Source organism: Callionymus lyra, chromosome 3 (assembly GCF_982586985.1).
Source record: "Callionymus lyra chromosome 3, fCalLyr1.hap1.1, whole genome shotgun sequence".
Lineage (NCBI taxonomy): Eukaryota > Metazoa > Chordata > Actinopteri > Syngnathiformes > Callionymidae > Callionymus > Callionymus lyra.
In genome coordinates, this window is record NC_141820.1 from 6,853,092 (window position 1) to 6,866,178 (window position 13,087).

General features: G+C 41.1%; 1 protein-coding gene across 1 annotated transcript in view; it reads left to right on the forward strand.

The window, feature by feature from the left end:
• LOC148083141 (NLR family CARD domain-containing protein 3-like) overlaps window positions 1–5,675 on the forward strand; it is a 28,159-nt gene extending 22,484 nt beyond the window's left edge. The window contains exons 5-6 of the mRNA XM_087785873.1: window positions 5,110–5,283; window positions 5,606–5,675. Coding sequence (XP_087641999.1) covers window positions 5,110–5,283; window positions 5,606–5,675 — 244 coding nt within the window. The remainder of the gene's footprint in view (window positions 1–5,109; window positions 5,284–5,605) is intronic.
• Window positions 5,676–13,087: the final 7,412 nt, after the last annotated feature.

Sequence of the window (13,087 nt, forward strand, 5' to 3'; positions counted from 1 at the left end):
GAGTCATAAATCACTAGTCAGAGTCAAGACTCGAGTCATAAATCACTAGTCCGAGTCAAGTCTCGAGTCATAAATCACTAGTCCGAGTCAAGTCTCGAGTCATAAATCACTAGTCCCAGTCAAGTCTCGAGTCATAAATCACTAGTCAGAGTCAAGTCTCGAGTCATAAATCATTAGTCCGACTCAAGTTTCGAGTTATAAATCTCTAGTCCGAGTCAAGTCTCGAGTCATAAATCACTAGTCAGAGTCAAGTCTCGAGTCATAAATCACTAGTCAGAGTCAAGACTCGAGTCATAAATCATTAGTCCGAGTCAAGTCTCGAGTCATAAATCACTAGTCCGAGTCAAGTCTCGAGTCATAAATCACTAGTCCCAGTCATGTCTCGAGTCATAAATCACTAGTCAGAGTCAAGTCTCGAGTCATAAATCATTAGTCCGACTCAAGTTTCGAGTCATAAATCTCTAGTCCGAGTCAAGTCTCGAGTCATAAATCACTAGTCCGAGTCAAGTCTCGAGTCATAAATCACTAGTCTGAGTCAAGTCTCGAGTCATAAATCACTAGTCAGAGTCAAGACTCGAGTCATAAATCATTAGTCCGAGTCAAGTCTCGAGTCATAAATCACTAGTCCGAGTCAAGTCTCGAGTCATAAATCACTAGTCCGAGTCAAGTCTCGAGTCATACATCACTAGTCAGAGTCAAGACTCGAGTCATAAATCATTAGTCCGAGTCAAGTCTCGAGTCATAAATCACTAGTCCGAGTCAAGTCTTGAGTCATAAATCACTAGTCCGAGTCAAGTCTCGAGTCATAAATCACTTGTCCGAGTCAAGTCTTGAGTCATAAATCACCAGTCCGAGTCAAGTCTCGAGTTATAAATCACTAGTCTGAGTCAAGTCTCGAGTCATAAATCACTAGTCCGAGTCAAGTCTCGAGTCATAAATCACTATTCCGAGTCAAGTCTCGATTCATAAATCACTAGTCCGAGTCAAGTCTCGAGTCATAAATCACTAGTCCGAGTCAAGTCTCGAGTCATAAATCACTAGTCCGAGTCAAGTCTCGAGTCATAAATCACTAGTCCGAGTCAAGTCTCGAGTCATAAATCACTAGTCCGAGTCAAGTCTCGAGTCATAAATCTCTAGTCCGAGTCAAGTCTCGAGTCATAAATAACTAATTTGAGTCAAGTCTCGATTCATAAATCACTAATTTGAGTCAAGTCTCGAGTCATAAATCACTAATTTGAGTCAAGTCTCGAGTCATAAATCACTAGTCCGAGTCAAGTCTCGAGTCATAAATCACTAGTCCGAGTCAAGTCTCGAGTCATAAATCACTAATTTGAGTCAGGTCTCGAGTCATAAATCACTAATTTGAGTCAAGTCTCGAGTCATAAATCACTAGTCCGAGTCAAGTCTCGAGTCATAAATCACTAATTTGAGTCAAGTCTCGAGTCATAAATCACTAATTTGAGTCAAGTCTCGAGTCATAAATCACTAATTTGAGTCAAGTCTCGAGTCATAAATCACTAATTTGAGTCAAGTCTCGAGTCATAAATCACTAGTCCGAGTCAAGTCTCGAGTCATAAATCACTAGTCCGAGTCAAGTCTCGAGTCATAAATCACTAGTCCGAGTCAAGTTTCGAGTCATAAATCACTAGTCCGAGTCAAGTCTCGAGTCATAAATCTCTAGTCCGAGTCAAGTCTCGAGTCATAAATAACTAATTTGAGTCAAGTCTCGAGTCATAAATCACTAATTTGAGTCAAGTCTCGAGTCATAAATCACTAGTCCGAGTCAAGTCTCGAGTCATAAATCACTAGTCCGAGTCAAGTCTCGAGTCATAAATCACTAGTCCGAGGCATGTCTCGAGTCATAAAACACTAGTCTGAGTCAAGTCTCGAGTCATAAATCACTAGTCCGAGTCAAGTCTCGAGTCATAAATCACTAGTCCGAGTCAAGTCTCGAGTCATAATTCACTAGTCCAAGTCAAGTCTCGAGTCATAAATCACTAGTCCGAGTCAAGTCTCGAGTCATAAATCACTAATTTGAGTCAAGTCTCGAGTCACAAATCACTAATTTGAGTCAAGTCTCGAGTCATAAATCACTAGTCCGAGTCAAGTCTCGAGTCATAAATCACTAATTTGAGTCAAGTCTCGAGTCATAAATCACTAATTTGAGTCAAGTCTCGAGTCATAAATCACTAATTTGAGTCAAGTCTCGAGTCATAAATCACTAATTTGAGTCAAGTCTTGAGTCATAAATCACTAATTTGAGTCAAGTCTCGAGTCATAAATCACTAATTTGAGTCAAGTCTCGAGTCATAAATCACTAATTTGAGTCAAGTCTCGAGTCATAAATCACTAATTTGAGTCAAGTCTCGAGTCATAAATCACTAATTTGAGTCAAGTCTTGAGTCATAAATCACTAATTTGAGTCAAGTCTCGAGTCATAAATCACTAGTTTGAGTCAAGTCTCGAGTCATAAATCACTAGTTTGAGTCATGTCTCGAGTCATAAATCACTAGTCTGAGTCAAGTCTCGAGTCATAAATCACTAATTTGAGTCAAGTCTCGAGTCATAAATCACTAGTCCGAGTCAAGTCTCGAGTCATAAATCACTAATTTGAGTCAAGTCTCGAGTCATAAATCACTAGTCTGAGTCAAGTCTTGAGTCATAAATCACTAATTTGAGTCAAGTCTCGAGTCATAAATCACTAATTTGAGTCAAGTCTCGAGTCATAATTCACTAGTCCGAGTCAAGTCTCGAGTCATAAATCACTAGTCAGAGTCAAGTCTCGAGTCATAAATCACTAATTTGAGTCAAGTCTTGAGTCATAAATCACTTATTTGAGTCAAGTCTTGAGTCATAAATCACTAATTTGAGTCAAGTCTCGAGTCATAATTCACTAGTCCGAGTCAAGTCTCGAGTCATAAATCACTAATTTGAGTCAAGTCTTGAGTCATAAATCACTAATTTGAGTCAAGTCTCGAGTCATAAATCACTAGTCTGAGTCAAGTCTCGAGTCATAAATCACTAATTTGAGTCAAGTCTCGAGTCATAAATCACTAATTTGAGTCAAGTCTCGAGTCATAAATCACTAATTTGAGTCAAGTCTTGAGTCATAAATCACTAATTTGAGTCAAGTCTCGAGTCATAAATCACTAGTCCGAGTCATGTCTCGAGTCATAAATCACTAGTTTGAGTCAAGTCTCGAGTCATAAATCACTAATTTGAGTCAAGTCTCGAGTCATAAATCACTAATTTGAGTCAAGTCTCGAGTCATAAATCACTAATTTGAGTCAAGTCTCGAGTCATAAATCACTAATTTGAGTCAAGTCTTGAGTCATAAATCACTAATTTGAGTCAAGTCTCGAGTCATAAATCACTAATTTGAGTCAAGTCTCGAGTCATAAATCACTAATTTGAGTCAAGTCTCGAGTCATAAATCACTAATTTGAGTCAAGTCTTGAGTCATAAATCACTAATTTGAGTCAAGTCTCGAGTCATAAATCACTAGTTTGAGTCAAGTTTCGAGTCATAAATCACTAGTTTGAGTCAAGTTTCGAGTCATAAATCACTAATTTGAGTCAAGTCTCGAGTCATAAATCACTAATTTGAGTCAAGTCTCGAGTCATAAATCACTAATTTGAGTCAAGTCTTGAGTCATAAATCACTAATTTGAGTCAAGTCTCGAGTCATAAATCACTAGTTTGAGTCAAGTTTCGAGTCATAAATCACTAGTTTGAGTCAAGTTTCGAGTCATAAATCACTAGTTTGATTCAAGTCTCGAGTCATAAATCACTAGTTTGAGTCAAGTCTCGAGTCATAAATCACTAGTTTGAGTCAAGTCTTGAGTCATAAATCACTAGTTTGAGTCAAGTCTCGAGTCATAAATCACTAGTTTGAGTCAAGTCTTGAGTCATAAATCACTAGTTTGAGTCATGTTTCGAGTCATAAATCACTAGTTTGAGTCAAGTTTCGAGTCATAAATCACTAATTTGAGTCAAGTCTCGAGTCATAAATCACTAATTTGAGTCAAGTCTCGAGTCATAAATCACTAATTTGAGTCAAGTCTTGAGTCATAAATCACTAATTTGAGTCAAGTCTCGAGTCATAAATCACTAGTTTGAGTCAAGTTTCGAGTCATAAATCACTAGTTTGAGTCAAGTTTCGAGTCATAAATCACTAGTTTGATTCAAGTCTCGAGTCATAAATCACTAGTTTGAGTCAAGTCTTGAGTCATAAATCACTAGTTTGAGTCAAGTCTCGATTCATAAATCACTAGTTTGAGTCAAGTCTCGAGTCATAAATCACTAGTTTGAGTCAAGTTTCGAGTCATAAATCACTAGTTTGAGTCAAGTTTCGAGTCATAAATCACTAGTTTGAGTCAAGTTTCGAGTCATAAATCACTAGTTTAAGTCAAGTTTCGAGTCATAAATCACTAGTTTGAGTCAAGTCTTGAGTCATAAATCACTAGTTTGAGTCAAGTTTCGAGTCATAAATCACTAATTTGAGTCAAGTTTCGAGTCATAAATCACTTTTATTCATTTATTTCTATTGTGACTTTAGTTTTTCTTCTTCTCTTGTGTTTGTTTCTGGTATAAAAACAACATCAATCCTCTCACAACAGTCTCTGTGTATCATGTGACACTTTTATAAATAATGAAACAAAGTCAGGAAAGTGTTGAACTGATGAAAACATCATTATTTCATGTGTTTGATCAAGTTGATCCTGATTGATAGAAAAGTCTTCAAATATTCACACAATCATGTGATGATCTTATGAATGTAAAGAGTTCAGTGTTTCCTCAAATCAAGTCTTTCAAGTCAAAATAGAGAAAAAGTCACTTGTTGACGACACTCGTCTCTTTCACAGGCTGAACTCCTGTCGACTGACAGAGAGAAGTTGTTCACTTCTGTCCTCAGTCCTCAGCTCTCCGTCCTCTAGTCTGACTCAACTGGACCTGAGTCACAACTGGAACCTGCAGGATCCAGGAGTGGAGCTGCTGTCTGCTGGACTGAAGAGTCCACACTGTCACCTGGAGACTCTCAGGTCAGAACATCATGTCTTCAGTTCTTCTGGTCTCATGATTTAATGAAACTGTTTCTCCTTCATTACAGTCTGTCAAGGTGTCAGATCTCAGCAGGAGGTTGTTCTTCTCTGGCCTCAGCTCTGACATCTAACCCGTCCCATCTGAGAGAGCTGGACCTGAGCTTCAACGATCCAGGAGGACCAGGACTGGAGCTGCTGTCTGCTGTACTGGAGAGTCCAGACTGGAGGCTGGAGACTCTCAGGTATGGACGGAGCAGCAGAACTCACTGACTGAGCTCCAAAGATCTTCTGAACATGTGATCAGAAGCAGAGAGATGTGAGTGTGTGACGCTGATCAGACTCTTCATCTGAACTGAGCACATGAATCAAACTCTCAGAGCTTCTCCATGTTCTCCTGCTGGACACCAGTGGAAGAACAAGGAGACAGTGGAGACTGAGCGAGTGTTTCTAGATCCATCTTTGTTGTGGTCAACACAGTCATGAAAGAACGTCCACTTAGCAGCATGAAGTCATGAAACATCTGAAGTCAAATGAATCTGATCTTCTCAATGTTTCTTCCTCCAGGCTGGATCGTGGACCACAGAGATCAACATCTGGAGATGAGAAGTGTAAGTTTGATTTGATTGATGGATGAGAACTCCTCAACTCTGTCAGCTTCTCGTGGAGCAGTTGTGATGTTGGTGACTTCATGTTACACTTGAATCTGCTGATGGAGCTTCATCAAGTCCAGGTCACTGCCCAGAACACTGGTCACCAACATGGTGTCCAGCAGCAGCTGGTGAGGAGCCTCCGTGCAGATGTAGAAGCAGCAATGTTGACTTTCCTCATCATCTCACACTCATTCATTCACTCTTTTCACTCTTTGACTTGAGAGTGCAAATGAAGATCATCACGTTCTCAGTGGAGTGAGAAGATCTCAGTGCAGCATCTCACCTGGATGATGGTGGAGATGAACGCAGAGATGTTTCCACAACATGAAGAAACATCATGTTAGCTACATGCTAGTTTAGCTGCTGACTTGATATGGACACACTGGTGTCAATCAAATGTGACAGTCATCTCCTCAAGATTATTATGGGATGTTCCAGTTCTGCTGGTTCTTCTCTGGAGGTGGTCCCAGTCTCAGAAGACTTCACTTTGATGATGATCTCCACTAGATGTCAACAAACAGAGCAGCCCTCCCTGGCTTGCTGGGACACTGAGTCCATGATTGTCTTGAAGAGAAAGTTCTTCCACCATCATCACCTCTCGTGTCTTCTTCTCTCAGACTTCCGTCCACTCTCACTGGACCCGGACACAGCACACCGGCGCCTCCTACTGTCCAACGACAACAGGACGGTGGAACTTGTGACGCAGGATCAGGATTATCTGGACCATCCCGACAGATTCCACCGGTGTCTTCAGGTGATGAGCAGAGAAGCTGTGACTGGACCATGTTCCTGGGAGCTGGAGTGGAGAGGAGGAGCTTCTATCGCACTGACTCTCAGAAGAGACGGAGGGAAAGAAGACGAGTCTGAGTTTGGACAGAACCGTTATTCCTGGAGTCTGAGCTGCTCTGATGATGAAGGATATAAATTCTGTCACAATAAGATAGAAACTGTCATCAAGAGTCAAGAAGTTTCTCACAGAGTAAGAGTGAAGATCAACGATCCTGAATCTGGATATTTGCAGTTTTACAGAGACTCCTCTAATGGTCTTAAACACCTCAACACCTTCTTCATCTCCACTGAACCTTTGTACCTGGGATTTGGACTCAAAGAGGTTCCTGGTTCTGGTTCTTCAGTGTGTGTGCGTGAGCTGAGTGAGTGAGTGTGTTCCTCCATCAAACGTGTGTAGCTGCTGTCAATCATCATGAAAAGTGCTGACAGTGAGGAAAGAAGAAATCTGCTCCTGAAACAAACGTGTTGTTTTGAAGGAAGAAAGAATGTGAAGAATTGTTGAAGAAACTTTCTCTTTCATCACTTGTTGTTCAGTCGACTGTAAGAGTTGAAGCTCAAGTACAGCCGAGCACATGTCAGGATCTTCTGATGGTTGATGTTCTGATGATGCACACACGTGACAACATGAATATGAAGTGTAGCGTTCATACTTCTGTCACTTCTTTCTCTTCTTTTATTCTGACAATAAAGTGCATCAGTCTCCATGAAGCATAAACCTGACGACCTGAAATACAATCAAAGAAAACACTCGTCTCTGAACTGAAGCAAAAGTTGATCATTGACTCTATTGTTGACACTCAGCAGTAACTTCAGCAGCTAAACTGTCGACTGACGCTCTAAACTTCACATCCACACGGTAAGTGGTGCGTTCATGGACCAATTCAAACTAGGAGATAAAATAACAGCTTTAATTAAAAGTGATCAATGTGGTGTTCAAAAGATGCTGAGACGAGGGAGACGGCAGCGTAAAGAACTGACTGGATATAAAAGGAGGACAAAACATTCCAGAGGTATCAAAGGCAGATGCTCCAAACTTGACAAATATGTTCTGAAAGACTTTTATTTTTCTGCCGGATAAAAAAAACATGAATTCATAAAGTGACATTCAACTGAAGAAATGAAGAAGATCTGAGTCACTGTTGTCAGGGTGCAGAACGGAGAAACCCAGGCGCAGAGTTCAATTGTGGAAACTTGCTTTTATTCCGAAGGGGAAGGCAAAGACGTAATCCAACAGAATAATATTCGGCAACAAGAGGTAGGAAAGCGGTACGAGTACTTAGCGTGTTCATACGAGTCCGATACGAAGATGACGTCAAGACGAAGACGTGACAGAGAGTGGGGGTTTAAATAGACAGGGGAGCAATCAGCAACAGCTGGGGGCGGGACTAACAAGACACAGCTGGGAACAATTACCACTCAGACAGGGGGGAAGTAAGACTAGCACAGACACAGAAGGGAGCTGATTTCACAATAAAACCGGAAACACAAGGAGGAACATGTAGACTCATGACAACTGTAGTCCGAGCATGTATTTTACATGTGGATTGAATCATATTTAACAAAATGAATCCTAAAACATTCAAATAAATGTGAAGATGTTATTTTTACCAAGACTCGAAATATCACTTAAAACACAGAAAAGCAAGTTCTGTTTATTAAACTTTCTTTTTCCTGCATTACTTACATTCACCACTAGAGGACACTTTTGTTTTTCTTATACAAGATAGCAATAGAGACACTAAAACACAATGATACTGTTTTGGGCCTGATTCCATACAGAGGAACTTCCTCTTCCACTGTAACGGTTTAGTTTCAAGAAGACCCAGAAGAGGAGGATAATAAGTTACCAGGCGGGAGGTTCACAAAAGACAGTTTAATAATCACACAAAACAAGAAGTACACACAACATCCAAAATTAAACAGTGAAAACAGTAGTCTTGTATAAGTTTTATTCATGACTACTTATAGTCTTATAACCTTAAAAAACATACTAAACTAAAACCCCTTAAAGATCCCACGAGATCGCGTTCGTATATTCCGCTCATTACATCATCCATAAAATTAGAAGTAAAACTAGCATTTTTTAAATATCCATCTAAGAACCTTTTTTATTATTATTATTATTATTATTATTATTATTATCCAAGCACCCTGTATCATAGCTATATGTATGACGATTTGAACAGACCAACCAGTTTGAAAATCGGTCCAGGATTCAGCAAATAATTGTAATAATATAAAATAATTAAAAATCTAAATAACTATTTTAAAAAATCAAAATAATTATTTAAAAAAATACTGGTTGTACTACTAATTCTGTCAGCAGACGAGGAACTGTCAGAAGATGCCGGACTTCTGTGTCACTTATGGATCTAATGAGTGGAATATGGATCTCATGGGATCACTTTTCACAGGTAAAATGTAATTAAGGGATAACATAGTATGTTGTTCTTAAATTATTGATTATTATTAATGTTTAGCTCTTTTGTCATAAATTGTTTTTGTAAATCTACTCAAGTCCAGTTGCATCAGAAACAGACCCGGCTGCAGAAAAACATTTAAGGGGGGGCATTACATTTTTTCAGGGGGGCACAATGGCTCTGGAACTACTCGCACACACAGAGAAATAATTCTTCCATTACTAAAAAGTGACGGTTGATCCAAAAATCTGAAAAATAAAATAACAACCAACAACAAATGTTAGTGCTGTGTCCATTTATTAAACTAAAGCACCAAAGAGCTTCACTTCTCCTGAAAACATAAGCACTGAAGTCAAGCTGAACACTGGATTGAACCATCAAATAAGTTTTCATCTTATTGAACAAAATCATGTCAGGTGTGATGGGTGATCTGTTTGACAGCTTGATGATGCTGAAAAACATTTTTTTTAAAGGGCACCAAATGACCATCATGACAATATAGGCTATTTAGTCATTCTACAGGAGCCTTGTTTTTAAAAGGTACAATAAAAACACTGAACGGAGCCCAAGTCCAAGGCAGGTGTGTTGGTGAGTTCAAGGAAAGGCTTTAGCTGCAGCTACTCTCTCAGTTTGGATGTTCACTCCAGGGTTCAGGTTGACTTCAGTGCTTTTGTTTTCAGTAGACATGGATGCCGCTGCTTCCTGCTCGCTCTCCATGTTAGGAAGATAATAAACAAACATATTTTGAATCCCGGATTGCTGTTAGCGTTGTTGTGTGTTCTCACATGGAAATAAGTAAAGAGTTGAACTACTACATTGTACATTTACATCACCTGTAATAGGATTACAGGGCTTTGGCTTCGTTCGACAGGGCAGAGGGTTGACCACTCTTATGTAAAAAAAACGGCCCCCCAATGCCCGCCCATGCTGCTGGGTCTGCTCACCACATAACTTAAAGTGACCCTGATCACTGTCTTTTATTGCCCTTTAAGATACAGATGTCCACAAGACCAGCTCAATCAGTTTACTCTCACTTCCGTGTGACATTTGTGCCGGCCCGGCAGGTTCTGTCATCTGAAGATGTTATAATATGGAAACTCATTATTCTGACGTTGCCCAGAGGCTGTTTTCCTCCCCTATAAGGCTGTCGAGAGCAGCCAGTTCCAGGTTTGGTGTCCCCGTGTTTCTGGGCGGGAGTGCCATGGAACGGCGCATCCCTTTGCCATGACGCACCGAGGGTTTCATGCCGTCCTGACATGAATCGCCAGGGTGGAGTCGGCTTCCCTTCCCTTCTGAGTGTGGCAAAGAAGATTTGGCTGTGGGCAGACTGTCACCTGGTCAGGTGCAGGGCGCGCTGAATGTAGTAGCGTTATTGAAGAAGGAACCAGAGGTTGTCGACTGGAAATGAGTGAACCCAGACCAGGTCAACGGGATGATGGATTTTATTAACTGTGGGTCGAAGCCCAGCAGATAATTCACAAGCAATCCGTACAAGCATAGAGTTCGAACATCATCATAGTTTCACAGCACACATTGACTTTATACAGTGCACAGTGGGGTCCGCCCTCCGGACCTCCTCGGTGTGACGATGTCTGGACACTTGGCCAAGGTGATTTCACAAGATGTTTCCCAATCTCAAAAGATGTTTGTCTCTCAGTGTGTGTGTGTGTTTCTGGTTTCTCCAGTAGCTGGAAAAGTCATTAGGATGATGTCAGTGATCTTGGACCAATAACCCTTTACACCACAACAGCGTCAACTAGTGTTGTGGCAGGATGGGCCCAGAGGAAGCAGAACACACAGCAATGGAACTTCCGCTTCCCGTGAGCCTTTGATCGGCTGCTTGAACGTAAGCTCCTGCAATAATTGCCAAAAACAGTCGTTTTAACGACTATTTGTCCGGATATTATGCTCATATCACTAAAGATATGTCTCAAGCATCTCGGATCTATGATCGTGATGCTCTTTTCAACATCAGAGAGTCGATGGAAGATTATAACCGCGACCGTTACCAACGTCCGGTGAATATGTTTCCGGCTCCGCTTCTCATCGACTCGGACTCTGTGGAATATCGTTTGATCTCTCGGGTACCGGGCGATTTCCACAAGCGATCGAGTCGGTCTGGAGTTCAGGTCAGGATAAGACGTGCAGTCGCGATCGCTGGGAACAACTCTGACATCATCGGATGTCATCGATGTTTGATCGACATTCCTCTCGCGGCAGAGTATGACGACACATCAGCGCTGCCGTCTGTCCAGACCTCAAAGAAAGGTGGTAAGATTTTTTCATTTCCTCTCTTTAATTCGGCTTTTACTACCGAGTTGAACTTCAGTGACAGCTGGTACCCACTTGACCGCTGTTCGCTTCAAAAGATCCCGCTCTGCGTGCCTGTCAGTGACGCGGCGTCGTCAGTGACGTCATCGCTGCTGAACTTATTAATGTTCGCTCCATTACTAATAAATCCTTTATTCTTAATGATCTTTTCACAAGAGTTGATTTGGATTTATTATGTCTTTCTGAGACTTGGCAGAGAGAGGAAGAGTTTATTCATCTGAACGAACTCTGTCCAGTAGGGAGCGCTGTCCTGGGGAAGCCTCGCCTCTCTGGTCGTGGAGCAGGTCTTGCTACTGTTTTTAGGGAGAGTTGTTCTTGCAAAGTGATTCAGACACAGGAATTCACTTCTTTTGAATCTCAGATGATCTTGGTTGGTTCTACAAGACCTTTCTATTGTGTGTCAATCTACCGTCCGCCTGGTCCTGCGGCAATGTTCTTGAAAGACTTTAGTGACTTCTTATCTTCCATTATTCAAATGGAATCTGTCCTTATTCTTGGAGACTTTAATCTTCATGTTGATGACGTCACATCTTGTTCTGCTAAAGAACTTTTAACTTTAACAAAAGCCTTTAATTTTGAGCAACATGTTTCTGAACCCACTCATCAAAAAGGCCACATTTTAGACTTAGTTTTTACTCTTGGCCTGGACATTTCTAATGTATCTGTACATGATGTCCATCTGAGTGATCATTCTCTTGTATTGTTTAACCTGGACTTCATCCCTGAACCTAAGCCTTTGAAAGTTAGGTCTCAGAGGCGTGTCATCTCAGCCGATACTGCAGACAGTTTTTCTGCTATGTTTGACCGTCTTTCCTTTGATGACTGCCCAGACTGGACAGTTTGATTCACTGTTTCACTGATCATTGTGTTGAAATACTGGATCAAGTGGCACCTGTTAAATCGAACTTGAAAATTCAGAAAAAACGGTGCCCTTGGACAAATGAAGATCTCCTGAGTCTGAAGAGACTTTGTCGAAAGACTGAGCGTCTCTGGAAGTCCACTAAACTTGAGGTGCATAGACTTCACCTCAGGGATCTGATGACTTCTTACAATGAGATGGTAGAAACTGCTAGATCTGATTACATCAGAAAACTGGTAGCAGCAAATAGGAAAAACCCCATAGTTTTGTTTGACACGATTAATTCTCTCATGTCTCCTGCTCCTCAAATCACGCCTGTCTTCTGTGAAGCTGACAGCAATGCATTGTTGAGATTTTTCATTGACAAAATTAAATTGATCAAAGAGAAAATCTCTCCCCCTTTGTTTGGAACCCCTACTGTCTCTGAGCCCCTCTCCTCCTCTTGGTCCTCCTTCACTGCTGTATCTTTGGGTGATATTTCGGCACTAGTGAACAAGATGAAACCCTCCTCTTGCTCAGATGACGTCCTTCCTTGTAGGCTTTTTATGAAAGTATTTGATGTAATTGGCCGCTGGGTTACCAATATGGTGAACCTCTCCCTTTCCACAGGGGTTTTTCCCAATGCATTTAAACATGCCATTGTGGAGCCTCTGCTCAAAAAACCAGGCTTAGACTCAACTGACCTCAGTAATTTCAGGCCTATTTCTAAGCTCCCTTTCTTGTCCAAGATCTTGGAGAAGGTGGTGTCTGAGCAGCTGTCTTTGTTCCTGGATCAGAGCGACATCCATGAGAAGTTTCAGTCTGGCTTCCGTAAACATCACTCTACGGAGACAGCTTTATTGAAAGTGTCCAGTGACATCATGATGTCGGCTGACTCTGGTAAATTCACTGTTCTGGTTCTCTTGGATCTGTCCTCAGCCTTTGACACAGTTGATCACCAGATCCTGCTGAGAAGACTGAGGGATGAAGTGGGTCTGTCTGGGTCTGTGTTAGAATG